The sequence below is a fragment of the Podarcis raffonei genome, chromosome 6, assembly GCF_027172205.1.
Source record: "Podarcis raffonei isolate rPodRaf1 chromosome 6, rPodRaf1.pri, whole genome shotgun sequence".
In the NCBI taxonomy this organism is placed as follows: Eukaryota; Metazoa; Chordata; class Lepidosauria; order Squamata; family Lacertidae; genus Podarcis; species Podarcis raffonei.
The window spans coordinates 34065648-34085229 of NC_070607.1; the positions used below are offsets into that span (position 1 = coordinate 34065648).

General features: G+C 41.5%; 1 protein-coding gene across 1 annotated transcript in view; it reads right to left on the minus strand.

Moving 5' to 3' along the window:
• Positions 1 to 649: 649 nt before the first annotated feature.
• The window catches only part of AK5 (adenylate kinase 5), an 85802-nt gene continuing 66869 nt past the window's right edge, over positions 650 to 19582 (minus strand). Inside the window, exons 10-14 of the mRNA XM_053392013.1 lie at positions 19078 to 19122; positions 7404 to 7567; positions 6439 to 6555; positions 3207 to 3398; positions 650 to 2106 (exon numbers count right to left, since the gene is read on the minus strand). Coding sequence (XP_053247988.1) covers positions 2005 to 2106; positions 3207 to 3398; positions 6439 to 6555; positions 7404 to 7567; positions 19078 to 19122 — 620 coding nt within the window. The 3' untranslated portion in view covers positions 650 to 2004. The remainder of the gene's footprint in view (positions 2107 to 3206; positions 3399 to 6438; positions 6556 to 7403; positions 7568 to 19077; positions 19123 to 19582) is intronic.

Consider the following 19582-nt stretch of genomic DNA (forward strand, 5'->3'; position numbering starts at 1 on the left):
AGCAGCATACCCATCAAAGCCATATAGAATAGGTAGTTAACCTTCGTCTAAGTTTGTTTGGATGATCTTGATAGATTTTAAAATCAGCTTTTTTGGGGGATGGGGGGCTAAGTTTCTGACTATATTTTTCCTGATAATCCAGAAGTAACAAACTTTGTGTACATTGAAAGTTTATGAAAGATAAAATGAAACCAAGATAAGGGTGGCCTATTTTGGAATTTTAAAACCTTGTGGTCATTTCCCCAAACTTTGATAAGTAGCGGAGATCAATGTGCAAATCAATGTTTTACGTGAGTTTCTTCAAATTTGCGATGAAGTTTAGTGCTGTGCTTCCTTATATGTCCTGACAAACTGCTCCCACATGCCTGACTTGTTTCCACAGCAGTTGCCATAATACTGCATTAATAAAAATTCCGGAAAACATTTGTAAAAGGGCTCAAACAATCAGGAACATCCACAGTTGCAGGGAAAAGAAAAGTGCACTTGATAGTTCAGAGAGTAGCAAGCTGTTTATTGTGCAAATTTAAAGCAAGTTGAAAAATGCAGAAGGATCTGCAGATAATGAAGTAATAATATTTAAAACCCTCTCTGGATGGTTGCTTTTGTTCAATGAAACCAAAAGTGCAAAGTAAAAATTATTACTCCTAGCGTTTGTCCATACATTTTATTTGTTTTACATCTTCAGTACAAGAAAAGTAGCTTGAAAAATACAAATCTGCTTCAAAATGCAACTGTTGACAGAGATGAATCATGCAAGAAGAAATAGTAGATGGTCCAGGAGAAGGTAGGAGCCAATTCTGAAGAAATCAAATATGTTTTTATCTTGTTCAGAAAATCTCAGCATTTTTACTTATTTGTGAAATCAATTTTACTTGTGTCCAGAGATACCTTGACTTGAGTGGAAAAGTACTTCTACTTATGCAAGGCACCCCTACCAACATCCTCTAATTTCCCTGAGCCCCTATGTCTCATCCTGTACCAGGAGTCAATTTTAGGCTGTGCAGGGGTTTTTAGTGAGGAGGGGGAGCCAGGGGAGCATCACTGCATCAGTGGCATTCTGCCCAATCTTCTTTGGCTCAACCCATTGTGTTTTGTGCAAAGACTGTGCTTGCCGATTTATAAACACAGGCTGAGTAAAGCACATCTCTTTCACATGTTCCTCAGGCAATGAAAGACCTAAAATTGAGATTTACAGTTGAAATACTTGTCAGACAACAGAAAACAACATGTACTGATGTGATGCCCCCATATTCTTTAAAGGGTGCATGTTAGCTATCTTAACATATGTATTTTGACACTCAAATACTATAAGTGCTTATACATTAAGTGCACCAGCAATATTTGGCACTGGTTTGTTGTTGTTTTAACCAGACCGCAGTATCCTTACATTATCACATTTAAGTACATAGGCTGTTTGTACCCATTTTGGTGTTGACACAGCAGCTGATCCCATAATCATATTTGTTAACTGCTTAACATTTTACTTACTACATTGTATAATAAGATACCACTTTTTCAGAAGATTTCTTAACTTCTGCTGCTTTGTGTTAATGACTGCAACTCAACTGCAGGCATGTTCCGCCAGTAAGATAAAATGTCAGAAAACAGATTTTTTCAAGCATTATAAGAAAAAAAAGCAAGCTTAAATAGTCTCAGAATTGAGCTGTTCATTTACAGAAACAAAACATTTCTGTCAGTTCTGCTGACTGTCAGTTAACTGGAAACTCGGATGCTGTATAGTATACCAGGCAATAGTGAAATGCAAGACATGATTTCTAGGAATTAGAGTTGTTGTTTACCATGCTGCTTTTTAACCTGCAAAGTGCAAACCGTATGATAGACAACATACAGTACTTGAATGTTACTGTACTGTATGGGTTATACAGATTTGAATTTTTTTTACAAAGTTTACAATATGCACTAATCTTTCAAGGCAGCAGCTGTGGCTTTAGACAGCATTTTTGATGACCACTGACTGTGCATATGAGATAGAAAGCGTTGCAATTACACGGAAAGAGATGATGCCGTTCCTTCCTTTTTCAGAAAAGCATCGACAGAAGCACATGCTTCAAGGAAAACCTCTTCTGGTGTCCCTTCTGCATTTATCTGTTAAAAAAAGGAGATTTTATGCATCAGATAGTTGAACCTCAAAAAGGAAACCATTCTGGTATTCTATAATTATTCCCTCCGATGCAAATTCAGGAGGTGAGTGCCTACAGGATAAGTCAAAATGCTGCTGAGAAGCAGCACCATGCTTGAGATAACCTTCAGTTCTGTTGAAGTACAAAAATCCTAAGGGCAAAAACAAAACAGCCTGAAGATGAATGAGCATGCTCAGTAGCCGCGAGATGCCCTGTGGGCTAGAAAATAAAGCTTGCTTTCCTGGTTTTTATTTTTAGTTAAGTTTTATGAAATTCATTTCAGGATAGAATGTGTGTGCGTGACCTTTTTGAATAGTCCTGCATTAGGGCATTATTCAGTGCTTTAGTTAAACAGTGCAGTTGCGTATATTAAGTACTGAGCTATTTAACAGGCCACAGAGCCATTTTCAAGATTTTCTTAAAGCTATGCACAACTTGGAACCAAGTTACCTAAGCGACTGCCTTCCCTTATACTAGAGGTTGGGAGCTACCAAAAAGAAACAAGATGTTTCCTTAAAAAACACACAACAACCACCCTTATTTCTAAAGTGCCCAACACAAAAAACCTGAGATCTAGTTGCTTCTAAGTTGCATGCTTGCAAATGTTACCCACTTCTGTCATAAAAGAAAAAAAGTTACAGCTATTTCCTCATTTTCTAGTAGTGAAGGGGACTCACTTATGCCTCCGGATCCCAGTGGCTGGGAATCACAAATGAGGAAGATGCTTCTGCACTCAGGGTGCTGCTTGTGAGCTTCCCATAGGCATCTGGCTCGCCAGTGTGAGAACAAGATGGGCCTTTGGCCTGATCCCACTGGGTTCTTCATATGCTCTTAGGAACCAGGCAGCCTCCAAAATGCTTTGGACCATGACAAAACTGTTTTCCAAAGTGCCAAACCAATATTCAAACTGAACATTGTGGTTGGTGCATATGCCCTGGTGCAAACCTAGGAGAGGATTATGGCCTCTTGGAAAGCTTGCAGCACATGTAAGTTAGCTCTTAGCCTTTTGGATGTATTCAGAAGAAGAAGGTACCATAGTCCAGTTCCAAAGCCTAGCCGGTTTACCTTAAACAATGGAATTTTGTTTTCATAATAGGTGATCACAGGCTCCATTGCTTGGTAGTAATTTTGGATGCTCTTTATGACGGCTTCTTCACTGCCATCCGAGCACTGGCTGCTCTGGCTTCTTTTCAGAAGGCGGCTGCTCATTGTCTTAGAGGAGCAGTCCATGCAGAGCATCAAAGACGGTTCGCCAATCTGGAAAAAAAAATGAGAAAATTGAATATAAGAGCTGATCACAGCATAGCATTCTTCCTCATGGGAGTGAGGTCAGAATGCAACATCCACATGGATTTTGTAGGAGAGATTGAGACAGGTGACTCAAGAACAATCTAAACAGGAATTGAGCAGATACTCATCAAATCTGCAGATGACCCCAAACTGGGAGGGGTAGCCAATGCCACAGAAGACACTCAGGATTAAAGATGACTTTAATAGATTGGAGAACTGGGCCAAAACTAACAAATTTCAATAGGGACAAATGTAAGGTTCTGCACTTAGGCAGCAGGAACCAGTTGCACAAATATGAGATGGGGGCAGCTGGATTGCTAGTACATGTGAAAAGGATCTATGGGTCTTAGTAGACCGTAAGCTAACATGAATCAACAGTGTTGTGCAGCAGCAAAAAAAGGCTAATGCTATTCTAGGCTGCATCAACAGAAGTATAGTGTCCTGATCAAAGGAAACAGTAGTACCATTCTATTCTGCCTTAGACCCCATCTGGAGTACAAGGTCCAATCTGGGCACCACAATTTAAGAAGGATATTGTCCAGCTGGAATGTGTGCAGAGCAGGGCGACCAAGGTGATAAAGGGTCTGGAAACCAAGCCTTTTGAGGGTGTTGGGTATGTTTAGCCTGGAAAAGAGACTGAGAGGAGATATGATAGCCATCTTCAAATATCTCAAGGGCTGTCACATGCAATGATGCAGCAAGCTTGTGTTCTGCTCCAGAAGCTAGGATCCAAACCATTGGATTCAAGTTACAAGAAAGGAGATTCTGACAGTAAGAGCAGTTCAACAGTGGAACAGACTCCCACAACAGGTGGTGGACTATCCTTCAGTCAACGTTTTTAAGCAGAGGTTGGATGGCCATTAGTCTTGGATGCTTCAGCTGAGATTCCTGCATTGCAGGATGTTAGACTAGATGGCCCTTAGAGTCCCTTTCAACTCTACAATTTGTTGATTCTAGGTTTGTGCAATATTATGTAAAGTAAAAGGATTCTTACAACTAGCTTAACTCCCTGCCATGTTGTAGACTCCTGTTTGTTTCAAAAGAAGCTTGCCCATTTAGCATTGGAAGCTGGCTGTTTAAGAAAATAATAACTAAAATAGCTAGTGTAGAAGCAGAGACTCTTGAAGCTGCAAAAATGCAACATCTAGATCAGCCCTGAGATGATGTTTTAATGGAAAAACACCTCTCCGTGCAGTGTTATATAGCAGATGATAACATAATTCATTTCATGCACAAGGAGGCACCAGTGTACCAAAAATTAGTCTCTGACCTAGTGAGGAGTTATTCTGACACAATAACACTGTTGGTGTGAACTGAGGAATCAACTATGCCATATTTTAAAATGTTGCATCACAATGACGAGAGAACAATTTAATAATATCCTGGAGGGAGCCACTTATTTAAGGGGAAGAGGCCATTTTTGCCAAGATGAGGAAGTGAAGCCCATGACTCTTGGTGTTCTAATGACAGGATTAATCTTCAGTACTTTGTACAAAAAGTGCTTTATGACAAGGTAAAAATAATAATAATGCTCTCGCCATTGGTATTGCCTAATTAAAGGATTCAATGAAATCCCGTCAGCGCAGTTTGCATCAGGTGCACAGAGGTAAGATTCAAAGGAGCTCCTTGGGGGAGGGAATATGTATGTCGTCATTCCCCTCAACCCATCTCAGCTAATTATTTAGGGTATTTTGAAGTAGCTGGCAAGTAATGTGCTACCTATTGGACGGCTTTAAAAGGGATTAGACAAGGGATTTGTGGAGGATAATGCTATCGGTGCCAGTTATCAGGGAACAAAGTGGGAAGGATACTCAGGTCCTGCTTGCAGGCTTTCCATGGACATCTTGTTTGACCACTGTGAGACCTGAGGACTGGATCAGAAGGCCCTGATGCAGCAGAGCCATTGTGTTCCAGCTTTCCATCAGCAAAAGGGAAAACTCAAAATGTGAATGGAAAGCATACGGATCTGTAATGAAATAGCTCAGTGCTTTTTCTCACTGTCTTGTCTATATATTTATATCTGGGTTTCTTCTTTCTTTAAACAATTCTATGGCAAACGTAAACTGCACTGCATATGTATCAGTTTCTAAATAGTTTGTATTGGTGCATTCCTAAATTGATATTTTGTGTGCTTTGTCTGCATTAAAAGTGATATGCAATGTACGAACATTAAACACAAGAGTTCAGCAGGCAGAGCTTTTCCTGAAGGGTATCTGCATACTAAGACATCATTTTTATGAATTTCAGCATGTTGAGAGCAGTACGAGGCACAGGTTCCTTGCTGAAAAAAATTCCTGGCAGCCCTAATTAGAAGATAGGAAAGTGCCTTTTCCTGAACCAGATCATCAGTCTCTCATGCTCAGTATGGTCCCCAGCCATGATGGGTGGGTTGATGGGACTTGTAGTCTAAAACATCTGAATGGCACCAGGTTAGGGAAGGCCTAACCAAAATACCAAAATGTATTAAAGATATGTTTTTAGAAAGGTTTTCATTGAGACATAATAATATTTTAATCATAGGTAAAGGTAAAGGGATCCCTGACCGTTAAGTCCAGTCACGGCTGACTCTGGGGTTGCGGCGCTCATCTCTCTTTATTGTCCGCAAACAGCTTCCGGGTCATGTGGCCAGCATGCCTAAGCCACTTCTGGCGAACCAGAGCAGCGCACAGAAATGCCGTTTACCTTCCTGCCGGAGCGGTACCTATTTACCTACTTGCACTTTGATGTGCTTTCGAACTGCTAGGTGGGCAGGAGCAGGGACTGAGCAACGGGAGCTCACCCCATCGCAGGGATTTGAACCGCTAACCTTCTGATTGGCAAGTCCTAGGCTCTGTGGTTTAACCCACAGTGCCACCTGCGTCCATACCTTATACTGTACTCAACATTAATGTTTTGTAACAAATGTAATTGATATGTAGGAAAGACTTTACATCCTGAAAAAAATGAGAATGCACATACTTTTGTAAACCAATAAAATCTTTTAAAAATAATAATAATAAATATTCACCTGGCTCTCAAACTCTTCTCCTTGCTTCATCTCCTGAGGATAACCATCAATCAGGAACCCATTTGTGCCTCCCATATTGGCGAGTATAACTTCTTTCAGGAGATCCGTAACAATATCCTTAATGGAAGAAGATTAAATAATTTTTGCTTAGAAACCACTTTGACACTGCAGTGCTTTGGAGTAAGACACAGACAAAACTCCCAATCCTGGTGCATCATTTCAGGCCCATGTGCTACGCCCCCACCCTTACCGGCTGAGGATGTGCCAACATCCTCATTGCACATTTTCACAGGAAGTAAAATGCTTAGTTACCGAACTACTGGATTTAAAAAAATAATCTCATCATAGTCAGAGCTGGATTAACAGCTGACTCAGCATGGGACCTTTGTAAATATAGTATGCTGAGAGAATTTCTAAAATAGCCTAAATAGCCTAAATCAGTGTGAGGGAGGCAAAAAAGCCTATGATGCCTTGAAGTAAGCATGCTTTTTGTGTCATACTGTGGTTGAATTTTAGGGCGCCAAAGGAATCTTTGGCTAGTAACAAATGATCTTCTGAAATGTGTTGTGGAAAGAGGACTTATTCCAGTAGCAGAGAATGTATTGGGGCTGAATCTCTTGCCTGATCTCCCTCTGGCCAAGTCACTACTACGCAGTCAGATGAAGATGGGGAGAAGCAAGGCAGCAGCAAGGTCAAGGTGGTGTAAGCACACTGGCGAAGCCAATCCAGTGTTCCATTGTACATTTGCACTGTCACTATATTGCCCCTGCTCCTCCTGTCACTGTGACTTAGACAGAGGGAGGTCAAGTAAATGGCCCAGCCCCACTGCACAATCCATTCCTGACATCCTTTCAAACAGCTGGCAGTCATAACTGCACTAAATGTTCTTTCCTTCTTTGGGTTTTGTGTCTGTGTGATGCACGGATTCTCTGTCAGACACATCACATCTCCAGATCACAGCTTACCCCTGGTACAAGTTTGCCGCTTTCCAGGTTATCTCTGATGATCCTGCTCCTTTCTGATAATGATGACATTTCATGTTGGATGAGACCATCCGTCGACAGATGCAAAAATCCATACTTCTGTGCTAATTTCTCGCACTGGGTTCCTTTACCAGAGCCTGGGCCTCCTTTGTGAGCAAGCACAAGTTCTTAAGTTTGAGACACATCAACCCAATTCATCATGAGACAGATCAGCAAACAACAAGATGCTGCAAAATGGCGTTTGGAGTGGTGGAATAAAGCTCTCCTGAATTGCTGAACCACTGAAGCCCATCAACCTTTTTTTAAAAAATTAAAACTATACCAGTGCCCCAAACAATATCTAAGTAGAGGTCCCTAGAGCAGGCTTGTAAACAGCCACTTGCCTGACTGTAAGAAATAAGACTAGCTGACAGGCAAGCACTTTTGTAAACTTGATGACAATGAGACAAGTTTTTCTTCCCTTTCTTCCCCTATCTCACCCTTAACACACCCAGGCTGTTGACAGATGCCAAATAATAGTAACCTTTTAAAACCTATCTGCAAAGCTGCCTTAGTTTTGATACTAATCTGCCGCTATCACTGTTTTCGTCAGCTGCGTCAAGTATTGCTGCTGCAGGTGAGTCCCAGTAAACAGCCTGATACACTGCTCAGAGCAGGGACAACAAGGAAAAAAACACGACATGCATTACTGACTGTCAACCCAGTGAGAATGTGTGTGAGTGCACATCTAGACACAAATAGGGCTTTAAAAAAGGGTGTTTGGCTTGGCAGGAGGTTGCTGCTAAGGACAGCTCAGTTTTGTTAGTTTTAACATCCTTTTTTACAACTAGAATGATGTGAGCTGTGCATCTTTCGTTAGCTCTCTTCATATGACCTGTTGAATGGATTCCACAATGTGGGTTTAACATTTGTGTTCTTAGTATTGGATGTTGTTAACCGACTTTTGATGTGTTTAAACAGCTAATTGTCAAACTTTAAACTGCGTCATAATTTGTATTTACTTTAGCTATTGTTTTTAAATTGTCCGTTTATTGTGCATCTCTTGTGAGCACAATGTGTTTGTGGAAAATGTGGAACATAAATAAAATGACTATGATTCTTATGACAGCTCCTCCGGCCTCCCACCCATTGGGTGACAGAAGAAGAGACTAGTGGCCCGGAGGCAGCCAGTCACCATGGGCTCATTCAAGCTGCGGAAACAAAGCCCTGCCAGATTTATGTAACTCTCTATGGTACCTCAATTCTCGTCTCTGGAGAAACACATCTACTCAGTAATCACCATGAGCAAAATTATTGCATATGTCAGTTTTTACAATGTTCCAGCAGAGGAGAGATTACTGTCTTTTATACATTTACTTGTGATAAATCACAGACACACTTCTATAAATACTAGTCACTTGTTGAAATGATGGTCACTGTGACTATATGTGGTGGTTATATAGGGCGGCTGCTGGTGCCCGTTACTCTCTTGGACAGATGCATTGTAATAAGAAAACCAGTAATTGCAAGTGCCCAGATGAGAAACGGAGACCAGCAGAGAGGAGACAGCTAATTGCTACTACTGCATGTCTTGTTACAAAGACTAGATGTGAAAACTTGCCTCTTCTCTTCTGGAAAACGAGGAACCTGATAATCAAGAAACAAGATCTAATGGACAGAATTATTTTATGTTTTTTGTTCCCTCTGTCAGTTCCTTTACAGTAATAATAACTTGTACCTTAGAAAAGAGCCCAAAATACTTATCCACAATGTGATTTAAAAAAAGCTCAAAAGCTCCGTCAGTGCTGTGGAATTGACCTTTCCTTCTCATTTCTTTCTTGTTTCTGCAAAGCATATGCAACTTTTCAGTTATGGAATACCTTCTCCTCCTCTTCAAGAATATAAATAAAAGAGGATTTGAAACTGGTTCTATGTTCTATTAAAAGTTTTTCACCCCCTCTTGCTTGGAATTGCTTGAGGTCAAAGATGGATGAATTGACTAAAAATAAGGTCAGCAGGACTGAGATGAATGCTGTCTCACATGACAGGACTGATGCATTCCTTATACCTAACTCAGTTTTGCCAGCATCTTCTGCTTCCCTCCACTTTAAGGGTAAGGAGTCTGTAGACGCAGGGACTCTTGTCTTTCCCTAGGATCCCTTTTATGGGGGTTTATTCTTTCCTGTTCGGACTGGAGCTGTCATCCTACTTAGAGAAAAATCAAGCCTGCAATGCAACATGTACCCACTAGAAAGATGAATCCAGAAAAAGTAAGCGTGCATAGGTTTAGACTAAGGCCAGCTGAGATGGGGAACCCCTAGAAAATACACAGGAGGGGTGGGGCAAGACAGGGCAAAAGTTGTGCAAGTGTAAATCCTTGCACTGATGGGACACATCATTCGGATACCACTCCTGGTTTCTTTACAAGTTTCAGGAATGCAGACCACTAAATAAAGATGTCTATGCAAAAGCAATGGGTTGCTGGTGGCCTTGTATGATGTCCCTGTCAGGTATGCTGCTGTGTGAGCATAGTCCTTGCATACCGAATTGGGGACTAGCTGTTGTCTGCAACTTAGCTCTTTGGAAAATAACTTCTTGTAATAAGCCCGGCACAACAGAGTCTCCAGCTGCTACTAAAGCATAAATAATAAATAGCATACATCTGCTCTGAAGATTTAACTCAGCTGGAAATCTGTTGCAGATTTGGCATTTCCTTCCTAAGGCAGTGTGTGAATAATGGCCGCCAACCAATAAACTCGTGACGACATTCACCTGAATCTGAAATATCAATAGAAATATTGATATTAGAAATATCAATCAATAGAAATCAATAGAAATATCTATGCTGTTGTGGTATACGTTTTGCAACGCACCCTTGGATTTAGTTCCTTCAACAATGAAGGAGAGCATAGAAGTAAGAAGGATGAGAAATGATACACTGAGATCAAATAGACAACGGATTAACATTTAAGATGAAGCAGAAACGTATTGGTTTTTGATACGTTGCATGCTCTCTCCTATATTATTATTATTTTGCAAGGAAATAATTGTAAAGAAACAATTGCAAAGAAAAGGGAGAAGAGTTGACTGGGCTGGCTGAGAAGCTGTCATGATGCTGACTGAAGCTTTGACATGCAGAGCAAGGGTGTTAAGGAAGCTGTCCTCCTGTGATGCATGTGATAACTTTTGAGGATGGCTTAACACATTTTTTTCACAAGGTAGACTATGAGTGGATCCTAGCTCTGGGCCCAGTCAGAGCAGCTCATTTGGTGAGGGCCATTTGTGATAAATGGAGGTAAGATTACAACGGGCCACTAGGGAAATAAAATACAATGGTGCCCCACAAGACGAATGCCTCGCAAGACGGAAAACTTGCTAGACGAAAGAGTTTTCCGTTTTGGAGGTGCTTCGCAAAACGAATTTCCTATGGGCTTGCTTCGCAAGACGAAAATGTCTTGCGAGTTCCTGCGGGGGTTTTTTCCTCCCCCCCCTTTTTCTAAGCCGCTTATCCGCTAAGCCGCTAAAAGCCGCTAATAGCACTAATCCGCTAATCCGTCAATGGGCTTGCTTCGCAAGACGAAAAAACCGCTAGACGAAGAGACTCGCAGAACGGATTCTTTTCGTCTTGCAAGGCACCACTGTACACCAACAATTAATGCCTCACTATCTTGCTTCATATACAAGCTAGGTAGCTGAGAGTCAGTCATGTTGTCTTGTAAGAGCAAAACTAGCAGCCAGAACACCTGGGATGCTGAGCATTTTCATTGTACTCTGAACTTCATATAAATAAGGCTGCTCCAGTCTCTTGGAGTGCAGCAAGGCTACTACCAATAGTATGGATTAGACTATTGCCTGTTAATTTTGATTAAGCTCTGTTCTTGTTATACTATATATAATTTCATTATAGTAACTGAATTTATCTGATGCTTGCTGAACTGATTATTTTGTCCTATTTGAATTTGTTTGATGTGTTTTGTACTGTATTGAATGTTGTAGGTTTTGATGAGTTAATGCTTAATTTGAGCCTCTTTGCTGTGGGGGAAAAATCATATCCATAAACGAGACTTAAACTGGTTATTAGGGGAGCCATCCTAACCCTTGGATGTTGATGGCTGGGTGGGGGAGAAGGAAAGGCGGGTACCTCTCTGACAGCTACTGGGGGGTGGGGAGGCTCTGCTGCATTGCAGAACTGACCTCTACCCGGGGGTCTTCCCACTGGCAGAAGCAGAGATGGCCCAGCCAAGGATCTTCTAGATCCTTTATGCTGCCCCATTCTCAGGTAAGGGACCTGATTCATGCCCCTCAGCTGTCCAAGCCTGAAACTGGTGCAACAAATAAATTCCACCTTTTCCCCCTAGTTGGCAGGACTTTGGATACAGCAGTGGCTGTTCCCCAGGCACAGAGTTAAGATTGCTCTATAAACTCTCTTTTTTAATAGTATTATATTTATATTTCTACTGAATTGTGTTTTAGTTGTTGTAAGAAACCCTGGGGGGTCTTTTAGGCTCAAGTGACATTAATGAATTAGTTATTGAATCTTCCCACTCTTCTATTGCAGCTTCCCACCCACGCAGCAAAAGCCAGTCCACAGACATAAAAGGTGTTTCAGGGTTTGCAAATATTGTTATTCATGCTGTGGCTGTTCTCCAAAGTGAAGTGGAGGAGAGGTTTTGTTCACCTATCATAAACTCTGTAGCCTCTGCTTATCTTCCCTTCTGCGGCATATAGGTAGTCTAGATTGAACCTTGGCTCTGATTTATGATACAGTAAACCATTAGAAGCATACCTGCTTATATCAACATCCTAGTGATACTTTTATTAAAGGAGTGATTAAGTGGTGCTATTCTGTTATATCCTCATGGATGGCTCTGACCTGGTGTGGAGAAGCAGTGAGTGAAGAAATATTTAAGCAACCCCTTCCCCTAAGCCACCTCACTGCTTCCTATCAAGAAGCTGGTTTGTGTGGTGGGAAAAGTGCTGTCAAATGTTTGTAACATGCAACTGCAGTTGGTCATGGGTCAAGAAAACCCTGAAGGCTAAATCCCAATCCTCTGCTTTAGACCCAAGACCATCCAACATATGCATGTGATCAATAAGGCAAACATGAAAATATGCACCCAGGAAAACCTACTCTGCATTGCAAACAGGGATAGCTTTCCGGTAGCTCAGTTAACTATGGTAAATGATGTTCTATTTATTCATTACCCATCTGTGCTAGAAATCTGAGGCCCCTTTCACACAAGAAAGGGAAAATCACAATAAAAGCATCTACACAGAACACAGCAATCAAAATTGATTTTGCTAATAATATGCCCTTGTGCTTTAGGTACCAGAAAGGAAGCAACAGGCAGTCAGTGAACCCATGTGCAGTATTAACAAGCTCTCATTGCAGTACAACTGTTTAATCCTTGCACTTCGTAACTAAGATAATAGATTTTCTTTCTTAAATATACTGAGCATCCAGCACATAAACCCAATTATGGAGTTATAATTGAGAATGCAATTTTTCCAAGAATCAAATAAATAAATGTCCAAGAGCAGATCTTTGGATTGTACTGACACTACTAAAACATCACCCAACACTCTCCAGAAATCTTCTGTTAGGAGGCTATGCACGCTGTTATAATGATTTACTATGGGGTTCTGTGTTGGGAGCAGGCAAAGCCGCAATGCATAAAATGACAAGAGTTATGCATATCCTCCTTTGCAAGGTGCTGAGTTTGTGTGGCTGGTCCATAATGGGATGGTTGCCAAGCGGAACAGCTGAGAGTGAATCACTATTGACTCCTTGATTCAGGCTCCTGATCATTAAGAGATAGGAAAGCAGCAGCAGAAGGAAAGAAATATTTTCTGAACAAACCCATCTCAAAACAGCCTGTTCTCTCAAACAAAGAGCAAGCTTGTCTTGACAGATAGCCCAGTTCAGGTTTTAAAGAAAAAATATTTCCGATGACTTTGTGGGCTGCTTTAAAAGTTTCTTTCACTAATCTTCCCTTTGGTTCAACAGCATCTCAATTAATTTCTTGCTGGAAATGCTTTCAGAAACAGAAAGAAATCACAGATAACTTTTGATCATCCAGAAAAAGCTTTCAAAGAACCCCAGATCCTTTCAGGACTCACGTGAATTATTAGCATTCTGTGAAAACGACATATATTCTGTCCTTTACTGCTCCTATATTAAGATCTGCTCTTTTGGTTTCAATAACTTTCTAATTATCTTGGAATAATTTTAGTAATAGATTGTCCCACTGATATTTGTAAAGCGAATGCTGCATGTGCACATGCAACTAGCGCATAAAACACGGGTAATCCCTAGATGCGAAGGACTCCTGAACCACGTAGGGAAATCTTGCTTATAAAAGTGGGGCGGGGGGGCGGGAGCCCTGGTCCTCAAAACTGACAGGATCTGCTGCTTCTTGCCTTTGCACTACACTGAAAATATTTACACAGAACAATATGCAGCTACCAGAGGGGGCACACATTCCCACAGGTCAATTCTTCCCCATCCTGAGATTAATATTCTCTGAGACATTGGGAGGGGGAATTGCACCTCAGCAGTTTAAAGGACTGCAGAGTGAGGACTGGCTTCTGGGAATGTGTGCCCTTGTGCATGCAGGTATTTTCTGAGCCCAACTCTTAAAGTAGGATACTTAACTGTGAAGGCAAATCCTTTCCCGGCCCAGGACACAAGATTAACAGCGCACATATCCAAGCACAGATGTGGTCTATGTGCACTACATTCCTGGGAATGAAGTTGCGCCTACATACACACTGAGATTGGGATTGGGATAGCAGCTCAACAGCCACCATGCTTGGATGCCAATTTAGGCATTTGTTCTGTTTTGGCTTACAGTTTGTGATGCTCAGGCATTCTTGGCTGATTGGGGAAAGGGGCATAAGTGGGAGGGAAATCGACTCCTCTTTTCTGGTGTGGGCTTTAACAAAAAACGGTAGGGAAAAATACACAAGCTTTGAACGTTTGGATTTGTGTGCGTAAACACATGTGCCTGTTATAATTGGCTCTCTTATATTTGTGCTTCCAGCTTCAAGTTTTATACTGGGTTCTTAGACTGGAATAGCAGGACAGCTGCCTAATTTATTTGGCTCCTAGACAGCATTTTCAGTTAATTACTGCCAAATCTTTTAATTAGCCCATCTCTCCCTTAACATCCGGCAGGGGGAAAGAATATTTATCAGTTTAGTTTTAAAACTTCTTCCTAAAGTAGCATCTCATTATGAAATCATTTGCTCAACTCTTTTATCTTAAATTTAAATGTGCATTTTAAAAAACCCCATTGCCTTCTAGTTTTTTTGGGTTTTTTTGGAAACCACTGAAAATGCTGGTTTTGCCCTATAAAGGTCTAAATGGCTTCAGATCAGAATTTATGACGGACAACCTTCTCTTGTATAAACCTAGCTATTTGTTGAGACTAGCTTCTGATACCTTGCTCAAACAGCCACTTCCTTTACTTATTGGGCATGTAGTGGGGAGGAATGGGTGACAGGGATTTTTTGTGGTAGCATCCTGTCTGCACAGCACCAGCTTTGCCAGTTTATAACTGCTTTATTTGCCTAAGCATTCCCTGAAATATCTTTTCTCCTTTCTTTTCTTGTACTCTTCTACTTGAGTTTCATTGGGATTTTTATCTTTATATTGTTCTTTCGATACAGTAAGCTGCATTAAAGACTTAACAGTGGAAGAGGGAGACGTTAACATTTCTAAATAAATAATAAGGGAAGTTCAATTGTGACTGCCCCAGGAAGCTGTGCAGGGATCCCAACCTAATACTCTGTCTAACCAGTATACCGCACTGGCTCTACAATTTTGCCAGTGCATTATGATATGTGAAACTATGCACAAGACCAGGAATAAAGAGAAATGGCCAGAATTGACCAGCAAGGATTGACTAGTGAGGCAAAAAAGCAGAACTTTAATTCTAAGCTGATTCTAGAACATTCTGAAAATGTGGTTGACAGAAACAAGTTGGTGAGTTGCTATGGCAACACATGCCATCAGCATTCCCAGGACCTGTCACCATAGCAAAGAGTTCTGGTAGCTTCAAATGGCCCATGTGCCAAAATAGCTACTGTTGCAGTTTAATATTTTACAAAACAATCCAAACCCAATACAGTGGTACCTCGGGTTAAGTACTTAATTCGTTCCGGAGGTCCATTCTTAACCTGAAACTGTTCTTAACCTGAAGCACCACTTTAGTTAATGGGGCCTCCCGCTGCTGCTGTTGTGCCGCCGGAGCCTGATTTCTGTTCTTATCCTGAAGCAAAGTTCTTAACCTGAAGCACTATTTCTGGGTTAGCGGAGTGTGTAACCTGAAGCATATGTAACCTGAAGCATATGTAACCCGAGGTACCACTGTATGCACTGTGCAACAGTGTGGTCAGTTGAGCAGAGGTGTCTCTCTTCCAGCCTTGGGTGGGGACAAGGACAAGACAGCCTGGGATCTAGCTAGCCCCAGGGGCGGAGGAAGGGGGCGGGGGGGCGTACCGCCCCGGGTGTCTTCACTGAGGGGGGCTGACATTTGGTGCGCCACCTGGCCACGACTCCCAAGCCTACCTCAAACTGCTGGGGAAAGGCAGGGAGCTGCCGGTGGCATCCCCCCCTTCCCCCTTCGTTTTGACAGCTCAAGGGAGACTTGGGAGTTGCGGGCGGGCGGTACACCAAATATCTGCCATCGCCAGCTCACTCTGCTCCTGGCTGCACGGCACACGCGCTGCTCCGTGCACACGAGCAGCTATACCCTCCATGCCCTGCCCCCCTTGGGAGCATGCCCGCCCTGGGCAGCATGGGCATATCCTCCATAGCTGTCAACTTTCAGATTTTAAAATAAGGGATCAGCAGCCTCACCTGTCCCAGGGACGGTCTACAGGATATCTAACAATCCAGGATAGCAGCAGGAAGCAGTGGGAAACGGTGCTGGAATAAGGGGATTTCCCGCAAAAAAAGGGAAGGTTGACAGCTATTATATGCTCCGCTGCTGGCTAGCTCTGCTGCCATCATGAGTTGTGATGACATTGGGGCTGATCACTGCACCAACTCTGGGCTGGTGCAGTGACCTGCCTGTTCCCCCACCATGCTGGGCACAGCAGGGCTGCAGATGTGGTTGAGGCCCTGCCACTCCAAAGCCATGCCAGCTTAGTGGTGGAGGGTTGGAATTTGGATTGCTCTAGACAACAATTTAAAATATCTGGATATTAAAAGCAATGGCCAGTCACACGAGATGCATGCCAGAATTGCTCACAGAATAACAGTGCACGTCCACTCAGAAGGAAATAATTCCGGTTCAGTTAAAGCAGAAATGCAACACAGTTTGCAGGGGGAGGGGACAGAATCACATTTCACTGGTGAAATTTCTGGAGTTACTTGCTAAAGATGTGTGTTTATTTTCGTCCAACTAATGCAAACATGGTTCCAGTGAAACATTTCCTCCATTCCATTCTGAGACACAAAATATGCTGCAAAGGCAGGACCGTTCTTCTACTGCATAGTACAGCATTTCAGGTGTTTTCCAAAGAAAAGGATCCATATTCCCACCCCCTTTATGATGTGTTGGCAATTGCCATAGCAACCTCCCCATCTTTTCAAGACGTTGTATGCCTGATGCATCGTGGAATTGTGTGAGGAGCAAAAAAATAAGAATAGTTGAGAGTTTTAGCATGAATGCCACATGGTGACTTTTGAGAAAGAAGCAGGTTGGGTTCTGAATCATGCTTTCTCCAACCAAAGTAAGCCCATCTTGACATTTTCTCTAACAGCAACCAGAGTTGCAGGCCTGTTGTGATGACTGAAGCATCCAGTGACAGTTACCATATGTGTGCAAGTAGAACAAACACCACAGAAATAGTTACAATATCAATCTTCAACATCAGGTAACAATCCGATGTTGAATAATCAGGAGATATATATGCATTTGTGAACTGGACCTCATTCTCTGGATCTAATATACTAATATAGTAACTATTCTTTATAGCAAAACAAAACTTTGGGGTCTGGTTCTAAGTTCATTTCTATTCATGGCCGCCAAAACCATATAACACCGGTCCTGAAAGACCTACATTGGCTCCCAGTACGTTTCCGAGCACAATTCAAAGTGTTGCTGCTGACCTTTAAACCCCTAAACGGCCTTGGCCCAGTATACCTGAAGGAGCGTCTCCACCCCCATCATTCTGCCCGGACGCTAAGGTCCAGCGCCGAGGGCCTTCTGGCAGTTCCCTCACCGCGAGAAGCTAAGCTACAGGAAACCAGGCGGAGGTCATTCTCGGTAGTGGCTCCCGCCCTGTGGAACGCCCTCCCATCAGATGTCAAAGAGATAAACAACTACCTGACATTTAGAAGACATCTGAAGGCAGTCCTGTTCAGGGAAGTTTTTAATGTGTGACATTTTAATCTATTTTTAATCTTTGTTGGAAGTCGCCCAGAGTGGCTGGGGAAATCCAACCAGATGGGCGGGGTACAAATAACAAATTACTATTACTATTAGCTATAAAACAACTACCATGTGGAGTATCTCATTCTTGTATAAGAGTGAGACACATAAAAAGTTATATTTACTTTTATGATTCACGGACAATCTGTCTTTTTAAAAATGTGGAATGTTAAAAAGCAACATAACGTATACCCAGTCTTGGTTGGGGGGAGGGGGGAACTGATCGAAATACCTACTAATAACTCTTTCTTTATAACCACTTTGAGGGTTTGTGTTTTTTTACAATCAAGCATTGTATAAATTTTATGAAATAAATAAATAAATAGCTATGCTCTATTTATGGAATGACACAACATGATCACAACTCTCCTGTAAATTTAACCTAGAGTATTCAAGCTGCCCACAGTGTAAACAGTTCAGAGAGCTGGTTGGTTCTAATTGAAGGTACCCTCTTCCTGCATTGTAAAAGAGCTAATCTGATTGTCTTATATGGGGCCAATCCTAAATCAGACTGTTTAAGGTGGTGCAAGCCATGACAATTTCCATTATCATTACTAACAATCACTTCTGAAATTATCAACCACCTTAGCAATAAACTAAACTAAACTAAACAATTATCTTTTGGCTTTAGAAAGTTCATTTTTTTAATCAGTTATGGAAACTTTTTTTGGGAGGGTTAATTATATACAACTTCCAGAATACCCCCCCACAAGCTCTCTGTTTCCTTCTCATGCTTCATCCTCAAGCCACCCATCATCTCCCACAAATGTAGTACAATGAAAATTGCCAGGGATTTTTTCCCAGCCAGAATTTAGTTCCGACACATCTCAGATGGGTGCCACTGCCATTATAAGAGAACAATGGAGGAGTTCGTGGTGAGTTCCAGCACCTCTTTTTCTAGAAAAAGCACTGGAAATTGTTATGACACAAGTTTCAGCCATGTGCTTTATGCTGTAATTAACGGTCCCCTTTCAGAAATTATGTATACGATTCCCCAACAGATGCAGTTTGTTTCATCCATCTACCATATGATGTAAGTATTGCCCCCAGAGAGGAGAGGGTGAGGGCTGCCACCACTAAATAGTCCAGCATTTGGAAATGCCTAGTTATCTAAACTAACTGTAGACCTATAATTTTGTGGTGCCTGCCAGAAGAATTTTTAATGTGGTAGTGGGCATTTGTATACAGAAATGCTAGCTGCCTATGGGAGAGTGGTGTATGAAGTTCCTACTTACCTATTACAAAAATTATTTTTGATTTCTTCAGGTCTTCCGTAAAACCTAAATAAAGTGGAAAAGAATGGAAAAGACTTCTAGCAATAAGTGTCGCTATGTATAAAACTGTGTATAATTATAACACACTTAACAATATGTTTATGCTTATCTATCACACTTTATAATAAGATTATGCTTACTCAGAAACATTGAATTGAATGGGAACTACTCACAGACAAGTGTATACAAATGCAGCTAAAATTTTTTTTTAAAAAACAAAAAACACCAAGCTTGAATTTCTAACTAGAAATTTCGTTTATTGAAGGAACAGTTCACAGTTCACAGTCATAGTTTTATAGCTGTTACTGTAGCTGTGATAAAATACATATTTAATGCATGAGAACACTCACAGCTCTTTTGTGTGTGCACAAAATATTAAACTGAAAAATGACCATCTATGAATAAAGTGTTCTTGAGTTAAGAATAGTTTGTAGTGTGTGCCTCCCTTTAAAAAAAGCTTTGTTTA